This window comes from Rhineura floridana, chromosome 19 (assembly GCF_030035675.1).
Source record: "Rhineura floridana isolate rRhiFlo1 chromosome 19, rRhiFlo1.hap2, whole genome shotgun sequence".
NCBI lineage: Eukaryota > Metazoa > Chordata > Lepidosauria > Squamata > Rhineuridae > Rhineura > Rhineura floridana.
The window spans coordinates 1,883,608-1,902,043 of record NC_084498.1 but is presented as its reverse complement, the minus strand read 5'-3'; the positions used below and the strand labels follow the sequence as shown (position 1 = coordinate 1,902,043).

The 18,436-nt window shown below is 48.5% G+C and overlaps 1 protein-coding gene across 4 annotated transcripts in view; it reads left to right on the top strand.

The window, feature by feature from the left end:
* The window catches only part of MYO18B (myosin XVIIIB), a 238,848-nt gene that overhangs the window by 109,535 nt on the left and 110,877 nt on the right, over nucleotides 1-18,436 (top strand). For all 4 annotated transcript variants that reach the window (XM_061603517.1, XM_061603518.1, XM_061603516.1 and 1 more), the window contains 3 exons: nucleotides 6,509-6,628; nucleotides 9,333-9,441; nucleotides 12,059-12,183. In XM_061603517.1, the coding sequence (XP_061459501.1) occupies nucleotides 6,509-6,628; nucleotides 9,333-9,441; nucleotides 12,059-12,183 (354 nt within the window). The remainder of the gene's footprint in view (nucleotides 1-6,508; nucleotides 6,629-9,332; nucleotides 9,442-12,058; nucleotides 12,184-18,436) is intronic.

Below are 18,436 nucleotides of genomic sequence, written 5' to 3'. Positions count from 1 at the left end.
CAGGTATGAATCCTGTTGCCGGAGCTGATGAAATAAGATTCAGCCGTCAGCCGAGTTGGCTTCTGGGCCTGGAATTGGAGGCATCTTGTCCCTTGCCTCAGGTAGCAAAATGTCTTCAGCCAACCCTGCTTGCAAACCTATTTCAGCAAAGACAACCGTATGATGTTAAAAATAAAATAAATAAATGGCAGTGCAAACGTAATCTGTTCCCCTGACAATGGCATTAATGAGAAGGGGAAATTATTACAGTCAAATGGAGCATGCTCTCATTACATTCTCTTGATTGCAATCTTGTCGAGCTCCGCATGGACCAGGAGGAGGACAGCTTAATGGGATTGGTGCTTATGGCAGGCATTGAAGGCCGGCACAGCAGGAAAGTATTCTTGGACAAGCACAATTTTTTCGGCTGCAATCCTGTTTCTGAAATGCTTTCAAAAAATCCTGCATTAATCATAGAATCATAGAATCACAGAGTTGGAAGGGACCTATAAGGCCATCGAGTCCAACCCCCTGCACAGTGCAGGAATCCAGGTTAAAGCATCCCCAGCAGGTGCTTGAGTGCCTCCAGTGTTGGAGAGCCCACCATCTCCCTAGGTCATGGGTTCCACTGTCGTACTGCTCTAACAGTTAGGAACTTTTCCTGATGTTCAGTTGAAACCTGGCTTCCTGCAACTTGAGCCCATTATTCTGTGTCCTGCACTCTGGGATGATTGAGAAAATATTCTGGCCCTCCTCTGTGTGGCAACCTTTCAACTACTTGAAGAGTGCAATCATATCTTCCCTCAGTCTCCTCTTCTCAAGGCTAAGCATGCCCAGTTCATTCATTCTCTCTTCATAGGGCTTTGTTTCCAGTCCCCTGATCATCCTCATTGCCCTTCTCTGAACCTGTTCCAGTTTGTCTGCATCCTTCTTAAAGTGTGGTGTCCAGAACTGGACACAGTACTCAAGATGAGGCCTAACCAATGCCGGATAGAGGGGAACCAATATTTCATGCAATTTGGAATCTGTACTTATGTTAATGCAGCCTAAAATAGCATCTGCCTTTTTTGCAGCCTCATCACACTGTTGGCTCACATTCAGCTTGTGATCAACTACAATCCCAAGATCCTTCTTGCATGTAGTATTGCCGGTGGATTAAAGCAGGGCAAGCCCTGTTGGTTGCCTTGTGTCATCTGGCCTTTGCTAGGCACACAGGTGCAAGGTAACTGTGTTGGTGCTGCCAAAGTGAACACCAGCCGCCCCTTCTCCAGCAAGCCTTCATGGTGACATAGTGTGGTGCACAGATGGGGCCACAGCCCAGTGACAGAGTGTCTCCTTTGAGGTCCCAGCTTCAGTCATATACGATGCGAGGTGTGGGGCAGATAAAGGCGTGAGTGGGCCAAAAGGGGGATCAGCTGGTTGGCAGCGCCTGCCATGAGGTACATGGAGGAGAACTCTTGGCAGGATTGGTCTGTGGAGGAGGAGGCGGCCATCTGGGATCCAGGGGAGGGGCCCAGTGGTCTGGGAGTGATGAATGAGGATGCCTGCCAGAGAGGGGCCAGGTGACTTGCCTGTCAACTACCCCTCTCCCGAGGTGTCGGCTGATGTGGACGAAGGGGTTGAGTGGACAATCCATCCACTTATTCCGTCTTCAGCAGCCACTCCGCCTTCTAGCCAACCTCCTGTTGCTGACCCGCCTCCCGCGCAGGAGAGGTTGCTGGAGGGGGATCTGGGGCATGCAGTGGTTGACTTGCCACCACCTCTATTGCCACGGTCACGCCAGAGGCTGCACAGGTGCAAACAGACTGACCCTCTTGACCAGCCTACTCATAGGAGAACCTGCTTGCATGCCCAGTCCAGAGCTGGGAGGCAAGTGCCGCTCAAATAGCCGTGCCTGCCCCGTTCTTCATAAGAGGGACTCAGGAGATTTGTCAAGTGTTGCAACAACATCTTTGCTTCTGTAGCCACGCCTAGCAGTGCCTTGCAGTGATCTTAACCCTGTGTGAACTATAATCTGATCTATGTCCCATTTGTGTGCCAAACTATGAATGAAAGCCATTGGCAATAACCAGCTGAGAGTCCTGAGTCTGAATCTGTTGGTGGCAGCCAGGACAGCACCTGAAACCACCCTGTGAGGTGTCGGGAGTAAAGCACCAATGCTCGTAACAAGTCACCTGAACCAGTAGGGGACAACAGACAGAAAGGCAACGTATTCTTCCCTTGTTGATTCCTTCTTTAGTAACTACTTATTTCTTTTTTCTCAGGCTTTACTTCCTCCCATTCTCTTATTTTCTAGTCAGTTGGATATAGTGCCTGCAAGTGTGAGTCTCATGTCTCTGCAATGGCCACATGTATGTCTGTAGACAGGATGACTATATTTCCCAGGAGTAACAAACCTTAAGTTTCTGCACTCCTCTGCAACGTATACCAAAGTTCAATACAGGAATACCCCGCATTATCATACGCAATGGGTCCAGAGCGAGTACGTAAACCGAAAATGTACTTAAAGTGAAGCACTACCTTTTTTCACTTATCGATGCATGTACTGCACTGCAATCGTCATATACGGGCATAACTGATGTCAATAACTGATGTAAATAACTGACAGCAGCAAAAACAGTACGTACTGTACACAAGGTTGTAGTTGGAAACTGATTGGGCGGAGGCGTCATGCCGTTAAGTGTCCGGTCTTGCGAAGCGAGCGTATGTAAACAAGGGAATGGTGCTACTGTAGATATGTCCATACTCGCAAGTGTCTGTAAAGTGAAGGTGCTTTGCAAACCCCCCAAATCAGTTGATCATTAGGGCTTTCAATGTGCAGGGCCTCTACGTGGGGAAAAAACCAGGCCACCTGATGTCATAGTGATTGCTGCCAGGTAATTGGCGGGTGGGTGGGTGGGATGTTTTGAGGAAATGGAGAGGTGTTCTGGATCCGTCAGCTGACTGAGTAATTCCATGCACACCACTTTCTTAAGTGCTCACTTGGGGAAGAGTGTTGTCTCTCCACCCTGATGCCAAGGGAAGGATATTGTCCTGCCCAGAGTGCGAGTCACGAGACGGAGACAAGGATGAAATTAATTCTTGTTTTATTAGACTAATTGAGACATCAAAGGCAGCGCGCTTCATAGACCTTGCTATGCTAACTCACTGCTATCCCTAACTAAGCTACCTAAGCATACTCTGCAGCGTGTGAAGAAAGTTGACTCAGCACCCAGGCCAGGGGGGTGCTGCCTTAAATAGGAGAGGTCTTTGCCTGTAATCTCTGACTCCTTTGAAGACTCTCCCTCTGGCCGAGGCGCTTCTCGCAACATCTCGCGTGGGGCGAGAGGGGGCGCATCTCCGCCGGTCATCTGACAATACAGGCTTGATAGGTGCCGGCTCGACTTCAGGAGGCAGGGATGCATTTGAAGTTTCAGGATGGGAGCTCAGGGGGGTTGGAGTTGGTGCGCGCACCAGGACATCCTCCAACGGCTCTGTTGAGGTGGCTGGAGGTGGCGCAAAGTCTTCTTCAGCAGGAGAACTGCCTGTGGGAACTGGCACAGAGTCAACCACACCCCCTCCCTCATGGTCCTCGAAAGTGTCTACACCTTCTGATTCTTCCCCTTGCTCTAGCTGAGGGATCCGCAACTCATCCAGCCCCCTTCCTTGATTCCCCTGAGGGAGCTGGGGCTTGACAGATATGAAGCTGGATCTTCCCATTATTCTTCTTCCTCCTCCCTCACTGTCAGTAGCTCCTCAGATCAGCTTTGGTGGATTCCCACTCTGCTCCCCCCCCCAACTCCAGCACGAGACAGAGATGTTGTACATTCAGCCTCAGCAGAGAATTAAACGGTTGTTTGGCAGGCGACATCAGAGCCTGCGTTCAGGAATTAATTAATTAACACTATTACGCCCTGAGCACCCTGGCGACTATCAAATTGTTTCAGATTCCCAATAAACCTGAGGAAAGAGACTTCCCGCAAACAGCCGTGATGCTGTAGTTCCCACCTGTGGCAGCTTCTATGTCACACAGCCAGAATGTGAGCTGTTGGGACCAAGGCTTTGCCTGCGACCAAGCTGAGAAACTCTCCCTTCATTTTCTTGAATCTCATAGCTCATGTGGCAGTTGCAGTTCCAACAGACAAAAAGAACAGGCTTAATTGGCTGTGTGGACTTGGTACCAGGTTCTGTATTATGCAGTCAGTGCCATGTTCTGTGGCTTTTCTTCATTCCCACAAAATTGTGAACGTGTCTGCATAGGTCACCTTTCCTTCAGAGGGCGGGGGTAAATATTTTGGGCTGACGTCACACAGGAACACCAACTCCTCAGCTGAAAGTGTGGAGGGCCTCCATTGAGAAAGGTTGTCTTTTCAGGTGAGCCATGAGGCCATGTGAAAAATCTGATGGCAGCTCATCGAGCACACAATTGACGTAGGGGAAGTTGGTGAGTGGCAGGATGTTGTGAGAGATTGCGAAGGGCTGCTCGTCAAAGGAAGCTGCCTTGCTCAGTCGATTTAGTGTGGGCAGCCCAGCTTGTTCTGGGCAGGACGCCCCCTGCGCCTGCCCCCAGCAAGCGATGCTGGCCCCAGAGAGGCTTCTTTTCCTTGCCGGCCAGCAAGTACTGGTAGCATATCCATGGGAAGGGGCCATCTCTTCTCAGTCAGTGTGTTCCGTTTGTACGCTGTATGCAGGAGAGGCAATGCCCCCCGGGCCCCTTAACCAGGCAACTGAACATTAAACCCCTCTCCCCTTGATACCCAAGGTCCCTGCTTATATTATGGGTAGGGTTCTCTGTTTAACACCAGATTAGGTTTGGTTCTCTGTTTAACACCAGCCTACCTGATTTGCACTTCCCCAAGCAGTATGCAAACCAAAATGCGCCTCTCCTTCAACAGTGGCATTTATCTGAATTTTGCCATGAAGTTTCCCAACCAAAAATGTCTATGCTGGGGAAAGTGTGCATAAAAATAACATAAAATGCATTACATTAGGGAGAATCGCTTGCAGAAAATGTGTATAGTAGGCACAACTGCATACAAAAATGTGTAAGTTAGGGGAAATGTGCACTAAAATGATGATGAATTCATTTTGTGAGGATTTTTTTTTTTTAAAAGTCATATGGATATGGAAGCGTGGTGAACTGAACTTAAAATTGGGGGGGAAAAGAAACCAAAATTGACTGGTTCACGCACCCTCCCTCCCTCCCTCCCTCCCTCCCTCCCTCCCTCCCTCCCTCTTTCCATCCGGGGTATCAAGTGTGATTATTCAAGGACATTTTCTAGCCAGGCAAAAGTACTCAAGAAAGGTCTGAAGCCATGCTGGGGCGTGGCGTGGCTGGAGAGAGTCCCAGAAGCCGGATGGAGAGGTTTGGAGGGCCACATTCAGTCCATGAGCCAGAGGTCTGCTGCTGTCTGGCATCGCTTAGCCATTAACAACGCCTCTGCCTCCTCCCTCCTCCCTCCTCCCCTTCTCTTTTACCGAAGCCCTTGCCGGTTTCTTGCTTAGTCTGACCGAACCTTGCTCCCCCCTGCCCTCAGACCTCTCAGTGACCACCAGTGGTCTGGCAGGAGGCAGATCTGACATCTCAGACCATGTGCAAATGATAAAATGCACGTTAGCTTTTGGAGAGACATAGCTCCTTATTGGAAGCTGCGAGGGATTCTTGGGAAGAGCGGGAGTCACAGGAATTGGGTGGGAAACTAGCTGAGGCAAAGGCTCACGTGTGGTTAGCCTGGTGGCTGCTGCTGTGTTCTCTGGCAGCTGCTGAAAAACAGTTACACGCACATCCTAAAGAACTGTTGCTGAAGCTCAGGTGTGAAAAGTACAGGTGTGAACTGTCCAAGTTTGTACCACACCACACACCCCAAGTCCAGGTTCATGCTTCTGTTTGGTGACCACTTAGGCATCAAAAACAGAGGACAGATTTGCACTAAATATTCACATGCTAATTTATACATAGAGGTGCAAAATTAGAAATAATTTATATTCTTTAAATAGAAATACAAGGCACTTCACCATTGTGGAATAACCTGTAATTTCCCAGTGGCTAAGGCTGTCAGGAACCATGGGAAATGTATTTCCAGGTGTTCCCAGTGCCCCTAGATACTGTCTGCAGGATTTAGAGCCTAATGGAGGCCCAAACAAGTGGCTTCCCCATTGTCATTGCTCCATTTGGGGCATTGGAAGATGAAAGGGGGAGAGTGGGGGCTTGTGAGGGGGTAGGGTGGCAGATTTTCTCTTGCTCCCAGTTGCAACTTCAGAAATGTGACTGGGGCCAAACTCTGGAAGAAGCTCAGATTTAAAAATGGTTTATGTTTTATAGCTGGAACATGCAACTGAACCTAATTCTGGATTCTGTTAGGGTAGAGTGGAAGGCAACAAAAGACATAATTTGCAAGACTGAGAGAAAAAAAACAGTTTAAATGTGAGGTGCCCCTGAATAACAAGAATGCTTGAAAGGAACACTTGACTGCAAACCCCACAATGCTTGCATGAGTGGTGTGAGGTCAAAGCTGCCTCATGCAATTTGTTGCATTTTCCCCACCTTCAGATCATAGATCTCACGACAGAGCTGTCAGATGAACGCCTGAAAGGTGATGTAGCCTGCCAGGTCCTGGAAGGGGAACGGGCTGAAAGGCTGAGAGGGTCAAGAGAGGTCAAAGAGCTGCAGGTACGTGCCAGGTGGGAGATGTGGGTGGGTGTGTATGTGAGCATGTGGGTGCATGCATGGTTGTGCATCATCAGAAAAAGAGAACACAGGTTTGCATGAAATTTGCAGGGGCTAATGTTTACATTACTAGCAGAAACCTGTAATGATTTGAAATGAATGCTGATGAAAGTTAAAGAGGAAAGTGCAAAAGCAGGACTACAGCTGAATGTCAAGAAGACTAAAGTAATGACAACAGAAGATTTATGTAACTTTAAAGTTGACAACAAGGACATTGAGCTTGTCAAGGATTATCAATACTTTGGCACAGTCATTAACCAAAATGAAGCCAATAGTCAAGAAATCAGAAGAAGGCTAGGACTGGGGAGGGCAGCTGTGAGAGAACTAGAAAAGGTCCTCAGATGCAAAAATGTATCACTGAACACCAAAGTCAGGATCATTCAGACCATGGTATTCCTAATCTCTATGTATGGATGTGAAAGTTGGACAATGAAAAAAGCGGATAAGAGAAAAGTCAACTCAGTTGAAATGTTGTAGTGTTGGTTGCCAGACTGGCCAGCATCCTGCTTTGGCAAGCCTCTGATGTCTCCCCCATGGGCCAAATCTCGGCCCATGAGGCATCATCATTCCCTCATGCGTCAAGTCATGCCCCGCTGGCTCCATCCCCCACCCTGCAGGATGCCCTTGGTTTGCAATTGTAGCCCAGAGGCTCACTGCTGGTTGTAGCTTCCGGCTGAATCACAGAGGACAGAAGAGGAGTCCTTCGGCTGCCGGATCAGGCCAGAGGGGGCCAATCTAGTCCAGCGCTCTTCTCACAGTAGCCAACCAGGCTGTGATGAGAAGTCCATAAAAGCTGGGCCTGAGTGCTGGAGCAGCACCCTCCCCACTAGAGAGCTCCAGCAACTGGTATTGAAAGGCCTGCTGCCTCCAATGATGGGGAGGGGAAGAGCAGAGCCATTGTGGCTAGTAGCCATTGGTAGCCTCATTCTCCATGAATTTGCCTAATCCTCGTTTAAAGCCATCCAAGTTGGTGGCCATCCTGTGGGAGCGAATTGTGCAGTTTAACTATGTGAGAGAGCCCCCGTGTCTGAAACCCTGGAGAGCTGCTGTCAGTCAGGGTTGGCACTACGGAGCTGGATGGACAAAGGTCTGACTCGGAAGGCGGATTCCTACGTTCCCAGAGGACCCTCTTCTCTTTGCACCCCAAGTCAAGGTACATAGTATGAAAGGCGATTACTTTTGCACTTGAGGCAAAAAGTGCTTCTCCCCCTCCCTGGCAGTAAAAATGCAACAATTGTAAATTAAATAACTAACAATTTCCTTTCCTTTCAAGAGAGCCAACATCAGCGGCCTGAAGCGGCTAACTCGCCCTGCCTGTTTCTAAGTGATTTCACACCTGAGAGATGACTCAGGCACAATTTCACCCATTGCCCGTGATCCACCGATCAAGTTGCCTGTGGAACGCACGCTGTCATTCAAGTCATGCCAATATGCTCCCATTTATTTTACTGTTTCTCCGTCCCCAACTCCCTTGAATGCTTTAGAGCCCTCAGGGAGGTTTGCAATATATGTACAAAGGACAGCCAAACAGAAGTATATTACTTAAAACAATATTTTTAAAAAGTTTGCCTAAAAACAAAGTGATAATTTTTTTAAAAAAATCTCCACGGTTTCCATTTTTTGCAGTGGCCGGGTCAATTGGAAACCAGGCCCATATTCCATATGTTAAACTTCCTCTTCAAAGAGGGGATAGCACTGGCCTGATGGGACTTCTCTGGGCGCCATCTCTAAGAAGGCCTCCTCCCACCCAGTCTACTTTCAGATGAAGAGCAAGGACTTTCCTGCAGGTCTTATACGTGGGAAGGGGTTCAGCCTGAAAAAGCTAGGTCAGACGGCACCTTTAAAGGATGAAGAGAGGCTGTATAGTGTCAGCTGATTCTTCCTGGGCTGGTTGATGCATTATTATTATTATTATTATTATTATTATTATTATTATTATTATTATCCCACCCTTCCTCCCAAAGGAGCCCAGAGTGGCAAACACAACAAAACAATTTAACAACAAGAAAAGCATTCTAAAAACAGTTACAGATAAAAACATTCTTTTATCCAGTGATCTCCGGGTTGCCAGGAACAGTCCCCTTCACCCATCAAATGCTTGGGGAATGTTTTCAAATTCCTCCTAAAAGCAATAGTGGCAGAAACACACACATCTCACCAAGGAAGGCATTCCACAAATGCAGGGGACACCACTGAAAAGGCCCTGTCATGACTGGGCAGCTCCTGGTGGCGGTACCACCAACAAGGCTCCACCTGCCGATGGTAGGGTGTGAGATGGTTGATACTGAGGAGGGCGCTCTTTTAAGTACTACAATCTGGCCATTGGCATTGGCGGCATTGCTGAGATCAGACCAGCCGCGTCCTCTTCCTATAAGCTGATACAAGGTGGATGGTGCCTGGCTCCCAGTTCAAGACACACACCCCCCGTGCTTTATGATGGACATACATCCTTTAACCCCGGTGAATATGTGTGAAGGACTTGCAAGATGACTGGAGCTCCTGGCTGCATGCAAGTGTCTTTTTTTAAGTGCATTTGCTTGCCAATGGGGCTCTTCCAGGTTTGCTGTGGGAAATCTAGGTACCCCCGTGGCAAGCACCATTGTTGTCTAGAGTGTGAAGCAGATCGCGAGTCATTTGTCTGTTTCAGACCAAGCATGACCAACTGCAGGAGAAGCTGGAGTCTGCAGAAAAGCAGCTGGAAGAGGCACAGCAGCAGCTTCAGGTGCACGAAACTGAAGCAAGCAGCTCTGGCAAAGGTATGGGCGCATCCCTTGACTTGCCCGTGTCAAGTGCCTCTTAACCCTTGTCAGTATGGTCTGTCTCCTTCCTCCGGGCCTAACTCCACTGTCTGAAACCCTGGATCTTATTTTAGGTATCTGAAAAGGTGTGTTTTGATATGTGGGTTCCCTCCCCGCCCCATCTCCTTAACTTTGGCCTTAATCTCTAACCTACTTTTAACTGAGCTGCCAGCTGCCCTCCCCTTCTCTTCCCTTCTCTCTCTCTCCCCCGCCCCTGCCACTCCAGATTGCTCCATCTGACAGTTCTCAGGAGTGACGTCCATCTCCCCTTGTCATTCGGACTGGAGAGAGGCACTGGGATGGTGCTGGGAGTGTGTCAGTTTGTGTCAGCTGGGAGTGTGTCATCTTGGCCACCCAGGAGAATTTGTGCTCCAGATACATTAAGAGGACTTTGTGGCAGCAGATTGCACAGGAACCCTTGTACATTTGTGTGTGTGTGTACGTAACAGCAAAGGTTATTGCACAGGTTGAGACAGGAAGGAGCTGAGCTTTACCTCTCCACCTCCCCATCCCCCGATGCAGACTGTGTGAACGTGTGCTAAGGGTCCTAATCTGTGGATAAACCATTTTAGGTGGCTGAAGTCCTGGCAAATCCGCCCCTAGATAGGGCCAGACCAAGACATTGTGCCCCCCAGTTCCATGTACAGAAGCCAACTGTGCTGGCTGCTGAATCTGACTTTGACAGCGAAGGCATTGGGATTCACACCTGAAGCAGCAGACTAGTTTAGGGTGAGGGGGTGCATCCCAGGCTGGGTGCACATAGCTCTGTCCTCCACCAGAGGGGAACGGCTGGGAGGTTCAGAAAGCACAATGAGAGGCTGCTGCTGCAGCCCAGCCTATGCCACCCAAGGTGGTTGCCTCGCCCTGCCAGATGACAGAGCTGGTCCTACTCCTAGAACGTGTCAGTAATGCTTGCTCGACCAACAGGCCAACTTTCCCAGATGTCAGCTTCTGTTTCTGCTCATACGTTGCAAGGGGGGGGGGAGGATACGCTACTTGCCTTTCTGTCTTCTGTCTCGGATTTATGGTCAGGCATATCCATATGCAAGGGGTCAAAGTGGTTCCGGACTGCAACTGTGTAATTCCCCATGCCTGTATCAGAGGTTTCCCTCTGTTGGAAATATTTGTCCACTCTGCTTTGTTTAGAGTTTGGGGGCAGCAAATCATCACCCTTGTCAGGATTTCTGGGTCTTTTAAGTTTTCCCATCTTTGCCAGTGAGGGAATAGTTATTCACTTTCCCTGAGAGTTGTTTTTTCTTCAAGGAGGGCTGGAGGATCCAGACAGAGCAATTAAAATGTTTAACGAAAGGGAGTGTTTGCAGTTGATAGTCCAGATATCTCCGTCTGCACTCCCCCCCAGAACATGTCAGTCCAAGCCCCACATGATGCAGGAGGTGCAGATCATCAATGTGTGCCTCATCAAACTGTCTCATCTGTTTAGTGCATGCAGATTCAGTTTTGCCGTTGGGCATCTCCCCTCCAAGGCCATTCCAAACCAGCAGGGCTATTTTGAAAGGAAAACAGGATGCCCCTTTTAGCCAGGGGTCCCAGCCTGGCACCCTCCAGGTGTTGTTGGAGTCCAACTCCCGTCAGCCCCAGCCCGCAGGCCCAGCAGTCAGGGATGACGGGAGTTGGAGTCAGCATCTTCTCTAGGGCACCAGTTTGGCTTTAAGTCGAGTGCTCCATGGTCAGAACCAGTAAAGAAAAATGCCAAAAAGCGTATTAGGACAATAGCTTTATTGGGGCAACCAAAATGTCACAAAATAGCATGCAAGCTTTTGAATTCTTCACAATTCATCATCAGGCTAGATGATAAAACAAAGCGAGGGGCGTGGAAGGATGTTGGCCAATGGTGAAGCCCTGGAGTCTTCCTCTACTCACAAGATGGGATGTGGGTTGGAAGAGGTGGCAGACATTCAAATAAGGCTCTGTTAGGTGCTATGCAAGCTTCTGGTTGCACGTAGAGATGCTCAGAAGAAGGAACATTCAATGGCTGTCACCCTATGATTGGGGGTATAAAATCCAGCTGTTACCCAGGTTTGTCCTATCTGGTGTTACTTTAACTGGTTCAATCTTTGAAGGACCAATCAACAGCCAGTGTACTGTATGGCTAGAATGTCGGACTAGGACCCGGGAGACCAGGGTTCAGATCCCCACTAAGGCACGAAACTCACTGGGTGACCTTGGACCAATCATAATCTTTCAGCCTGGCCTACCTCAGAGGGTGTTGTGGAGATAAAATGAGGAGGGGGAGAAGCATGTGCACCCCTTTGAGCTCCTTGGAGGAAAGGTGGGGTATAAATGCAATGGTCAAAGACCAAAGGGCAGGTTCCCAGAGCTGGATGAGGGCACTGGGTTTCCCCCCAAGCAGCGTCCTTTTTCAGCTTAAGAAGACCTTTCAGGATTTTGGAGCAGACTTTTCCAACTCCCCAGCCCTTTGCTGAGTCCTCTGAAAACCCCACAGCTACAGTTGCCATCCTGCCCGGCCTGCTTGGGTGCAGCATCAGCATCTGGGTGGCCTTTATCTGGGTGAACTTGATGGTCGGTGCCAATGCGCCTCTTTCTGCATGAACAGGAGATGAATGGCAGATGCGCCTGGACTGCGCACAGACGGAGATTGGCTTCCTCCGGAAGAGGATCACGCAGCTGGAGGAGAGGCTGGAGTTGGAGCAGGAGTCCAAAAAGGAGCTGGAACAGAAGGTAGGCCAAGGAGCACATTTGTGGGTGGGTGCTGGCGCATGAGCAAAGGAGGCATTGGCTGGTGTGGGAGTGTGTGTTTACATTCCCCCACCCCAAATGAGGGTGCTCTCACAGATGGCTTTGTGCCTTTAACACAGTTGTTAATGTCTGCAGAGAGCTAGACAGAGCGGGCAGAGAAATGGTGCAACTCCCTGAGCACAGGAGTGGTAACAATCAGCCTTCCACAACCTGGTGCCCTCCAGATGTTTTGGACTACAACTCTCATCAGCCCTAGCATCCCATAGCCATGCTGGCTGAGGTTGATGGGAGATGTAGTCTAAAACATCTGGAGGGCTCCCGTGGGCAGGTAACCTTTCAAGGTTGGGCATGACTGGATCATTCAAAAGCTCTAGATGACGCAGAATCAATTTAATTTTAACTGGTGTTAATTAATCATGGAAAATTGTGTCCCACTGCTCAACTTTAAATGTTTGCGAAGTAGCTAACAACAAACAAAAGAGAATCAAAGCACCAGCGAATACAAAGATTAATAAACAGCAATTTTAAAAAAGGATATTAAAAGGAAAGGCAGAAGCGATGAAAGTAGAAACATGCCACTCAGAGAATCAATAGAATATCAATTAAAAACAAGTGCAGCAGAAGAATAAGACATTTATTATGATTATCATTATAACACTAACAAGATCTGAACAGGGTGGTTCATGACAGATGCTATTGGAGGTCGCTGATTCATAGAGTCGCCATAAGTCAAAATCGACTTGAAGGCACATCACAACAAACAACAATCATTGTAATATAGATTTCTGTCCCACTTTTGGGAGTTTCTCTTCACAAGGCAGCTTACATATGCAAACGCAAGAAATTCTAATAAATACATCGACAAAAGTTCCAAATTATTAAAACAGCAAGAATATAACACAAAACATCAGTATTAAGATAACATTAACAATAACAGCAGCTGGTAAATATCTGCTATAACACAGCTCCATAAAATTATTCAATGAGGATGGAAACAAAAAAAGTCTTCAAGGATTCCTTGAAAACCAGCAATGACCATATCTCCCTTGGGCGAGTGTTTGCCACCTGACAGCAGGGCCACAGGTTCTGATCTTAAGCGTCACGCCAGCCGTCCTTCAGGTGAGAGTATTTTCACCCAGCACCTAAAGGTCAGAAGAAGAGGTGGCAGTTGAGGGTCCCTTGGGAGGCTGTTCTTCAGCTGGGGTGCTATGAGTGAAAAGGCTGGCACCTGCCTCACCTTAGACAATGTGAACGGTTGGAGAAGGGCACGCTGAAAACACCAATTCACACACAGTATGCAGCAGTGTTCAAATTATGAGGCGGGGGCAGAGAACTGGCCCCCTAACCTTTCTGGACGGCTCCTTTAGCTACTATTTTGGAGGACTTCCAAGGGTTCATGTGAGACATGATTTGGCTAAACTTTGGGGGTTAGGCTGGCAAATTTCATGAAGGTGCCCACAACGATCCCCCCCAGTGGTACAAGCACTACTGTGGGATCCTCATAGGGCATATAACAATCCCCTGTCATATTCTGTGGGGAAGGCAGGCCCCAGCTCAGTGGCAGAGGAACTGCTTTGTATGCAGAAGAGAACAGTCCCAGATGACATTTCCAGAGAGGGCTGGGAAACACCCCTGTTTGAAGCCCTGGAGAGTCACTGCCTGTCAGTGTAGACAATGGGGTGCGACTCTTCAAGTACTTGAAAAGTTGCCACACAGAGGAAGGCCAGGACCTCTTCTTGATCGCCCCAGAGGGTAGGACATGGAATAAATGGGCTCAAGTTGCAGGAAGCCAGATTCCGGCTGCATGTCAGGAAAAATAATAATAATAATAATAATAATTAATTTGTGTGTCGCCTACCTGGCAAATGGCCACTCTAGGCGACGTACATTAAAACGGGATAAAATACAATAGTATCAAATGCAGTCACATGAATCTCAATAAATAAAATACTGGACAGTCATCAGTACATTTATAAAAAACATTTACATATACAGCATATAATAGATGACAAAATCATGGCGATTAACCCATCCCAAAGATCTCAAAGGCCTGTTGAAATAGCCACGTCTTCAGGGCCTTGCGGAATACATCCAGGGAAGGGGCATGTCGGAGATCAAACGGGAGGGAGTTCCAGAGAGTGGGGGCCACCACAGAAAAAGCCCTCTCCCTAGTACCCACCAACCTAGCTGTTTTGGTTGGTGGGATTGAGAGAAGGCCTTGCGTGGCTGATCTGGTCGGGCGGCATAATTGGTGGCGGTGGAGGCGCTCTTTCAGGTAAACTGGGCCGAAACCGTACAGGGTTTTAAAGGCTAATACCAACACTTTGAATCGGGCCCAGAAAACAACCGGCAGCCAGTGTAGATCAAATAACACCGGCGTAATGTGATCACGGCGGTGGCTGTTGGTAAGTAAGCGCGCCGCTGCATTCTGTATAAGTTGCAATTTCCGGGTCGTTTTCAAGGGTAACCCCACGTAGAGCGCATTACAGTAGTCCAATCGAGAGGTGACCAGGGCATGTATTACGAGTGGGAGCTGTTGAACAGGGAGGTAGGGTTGTAGCCTACGTATAAGGTGTAACTGATACCAAGCTGCCCGGCTCACGGCCGAAATCTGAGCCTCCATGGACAGCTTGGAATCAAGAATGACCCCAAGGCTACGGACCTGGTCCTGTAGGGGCAGCCTCATCCCGCCAAACACCAGGTCAACATCTCCCAACCTTCCCTTGTCTCCCACAAGTAGTACCTCGGTCTTCTCAGGGTTCAGCTTCAGCCTGTTCCTGCCCATCCATCCACTCACGGATTCCAGGCACTTGGATACGGTCTCCACAGCCCTCTCCGGTGAAGATTTGAATGAGAGATAGAGCTGAGTGTCATCCGCATATTGGTGGCACTGCAGCCCAAATCTCCTGATGATAGCTCCCAGCGGCTTTACATAGATGTTAAATAGCATGGGAGAGAGGATAGAACCCTGTGGCACACCACAATTGAGAGGCCAAGGGTCTGAAACCTCATCACCCAATGCTACCTGTTGACGCCTATTGGAGAGAAAGGAATGGAACCACTGTAAGACCGTGCCTCCCAATCGCAAACTCTCCAGGCGATCTAAAAGGATACCGTGGTCGACGGTATCAAAAGCCGCTGAGAGATCTAGGAGGACAAGGAAGGTGAATTCTCCCCTATCCAATGCCCTCCTCATATCATCTACCAGAGCGACCAAGGCTGTTTCAGTTCCATGTCCAGTCCTGAAACCCGATTGGTATGGATCTAGATAATCCGTTTCATCCAAGTGTGTTTGCAGCTGATTAGCCACCACTCGCTCAATGACCTTGCCCAGGAATGGTAGATTCGAAATTGGGCGAAAGTTGTTTAATATTTGGGGATCCAAGGAGGACTTCTTTAAGATGGGGTTTATAATAGCCTCCTTGAGGGCTAGTGACATAACACCCTCTTGCAAGGATGCATTGACCATTGCCTTGATCCCCTCGCCCAATCTCTCTTTGCAGCTCATGAGGAGCCACGACGGGCAAGGATCAAGTAGACAAGTGGTAGGCCTTACAGATGAGAGCACCTTGTCCACATCCTCAGAAGGAAGAGGCCGAAATCGATCCCATTTGACCAGTTTGCAACTGGCCAACTCTAGCTCACTCACTGTATCCACGACGCATGGAATCGAGCTCCTCAGGTGCTCGATTTTATCAGCAAAGTGCTTTGCCAAATTGTCACAGGAGGCCTTGGACTGTTCCAAGGGCTCCTGAGCAACTGGACCGACCAGGCTTCGGACCACCTGGAACAACCTCCTGGGACAGCACTCTGCTGATGCAATAGAGGCAGCAAAGAATTCCCTCTTTGCTGCCCTTACCGCCACCTGGTAGGCAGCTATTGCTGCTCTAACCTGTGTCCGAGCATCTTCAGAGCGCGACTTCCGCCACTGGCGCTCTAGTCGTCTCACCTCCTGTCTCAAAGTACACAACCATGGTGTGTACCATGGTGCTACTTGAGTTCTGTCCAGGGGGAGAGGACGTTTCGGAGCCACTCGGTCTAACGCCCCGGCGATCCTCTCGTTCCACTCCATCACCAGGGCTTTGACCGGGCGACCTTCAGCAGGTTCCAATTCCCCAAGCGCCGTCAGGAAACCATCTGGATCCATCAGGCGCTGCTAACTGTCAGAGTGGTACACCAATGACCTAGGGAGGTGGTGGGCTCTCCAATACTGGAGGCATCCAAGAGGCAGCTGGACAGCCACTTGTAGGGTATACTTTAAGTTGGATTCCTGCACTGAGCAGGGGGTTGGACTCGATGGCCTTATAGGCCCCTCCCAACTCTACGATTCTATGACCCACGGTTTGATTTGATGTGAAAGTTGGACAGTGAAAAAAGCGGATAAGAGAAAAATCAACTCATTTGAAATGTGGTGTTGGAGGAGAGCTTTGCGCATACCATGGACTGCGAAAAAGACAAATAATTGGGTGTTAGAACAAATTAAACCAGAACTGTCACTAGAAGCTAAAATGATGAAACTGAGGTTATCATACTTTGGACACATCATGATAAGACATGATCCACTAGAAAGATCAATAATACTGGGAAAAACAGAAGGGAGTAGAAAAAGAGGAAGGCCAAACGAGATGGATTGATTCCATAAAGGAAGCCACAGACCTGAACTTACAAGATCTGAACAGTGTGGTTCATGACAGATGCTCTTGGAGGTCACTGATTCATAGGGTCGCCATAAGTCGTAATCGACTTGACGGCACATAACAACAAAAACAATGACCCATGATTTGATTTGGGATAAGGCAGGATCCTGTGTCTCTATTTAAATCAGCTTTTCGTTCAGAACCAGCAGGACTGGAATCTTGACTTATAAGGGAAGGCCCACCGCTCAGTGCCAGAGCACCTCGTTTGCATGCAAAAAGTCTCAGGATCAATCTCCTGGTGGGATTGGGGAATGACCCCTGCCTGAAATGCCAAAGAGCCACTGTAGTCAGCGTAGCAGTGATCCAGGTGGGCTAGCAGCCTCAGTGCAAGGCAGAGTCCTACATGCTAAAAATAAACCCATATGGCAAACATGTCAACCACAGTCATCAGAGGTTCGTAAAGCTTTGTGTGGACTTGCCGTTTGCTTTCCAACCCGAAGCCTGCCGTGAAGAACTCATGATGATAATTGTGCTGAAAGAATGAGCAGAAAAAACTACCTAAATTCACAGTACATTAAAATGTAATGAAGCTTCAGCCATTCCTGAGGGCCAGGGTGAGGACAAACAACCCATTTGCATTCAGACACTTGTCTGGAATTACAGGCTTCGTTAAGTCAACGTTTGGCTTATTTAAAGTAACTCCTTAATAGTATTTGCTGCTCTCAATTGCCTTCTCTGCAAAAGTTGGAGGGCATGAGGTCTTGCAAAAAGGGTGGACCATCGTCAGGAACAGTTGTTGTGTTTTGGCTAGGAATGGGTGAGAAATTCTATTCAGTTTGCATTTAAAGCCAGCTTTATCACGTTCGCACTTTCTGAAACAACATGAGAACTGAAACACAGCTGTCTTTCAAAATCCACACTTCTCTAAATTTTGCAGTGCAGTGCTCCAACTAAGCAATGTTTGCAAAAATGCATATATTAGGGGAGAGTGTGCATAAAAATGGATGTATTAGTGAAGATAACATACAAAAATATATTATATTCAATGACCCCATTAGGTTCTAGTATTTTGATCAGAGGGAGAACAGCTGCTCTCTGATGACTTTTTCCATACCATGCGTGATACTCTACACCTCTAAAATGCCCCCCCCGCTAGTATTTTTTTCCTAAACTGAAAAGCCCCAATCTTCCTTTCCCATCACCTGCTACTGCTGGGGTCTGAACCTGGGATCTTCTTCGTGCCAAGCCTTTCATTCCCAGCTTCCTGGTTATCTGACTAGCCACTGTGGAAAACGGAATGGCCCTTTGGCCTGATCCAGCAAAGTAGCAGTCTTGTTCTTGGAGTAAAGTGTGCTAAATGGGCCCTCCATGTTCAGAGGCAGCCTACCTCTGGATACCAGCTGCTATGGGCAAGCAGTGGGGAGAGGAGCAATACCAGTTCCTTGTGGGCTTTCTGGAGGCCCCTGGTAGGAAACAGGGCATGTGGCAATGAACGTTTAAAGGCCATTCACCTGCTTGGGGGATGTGCTTCAGAAAAAATACAATGCTTCTGTATGAGTCCGTGTTGCTTTCACTTCTCACGCCAGCGTTGCCCCCTT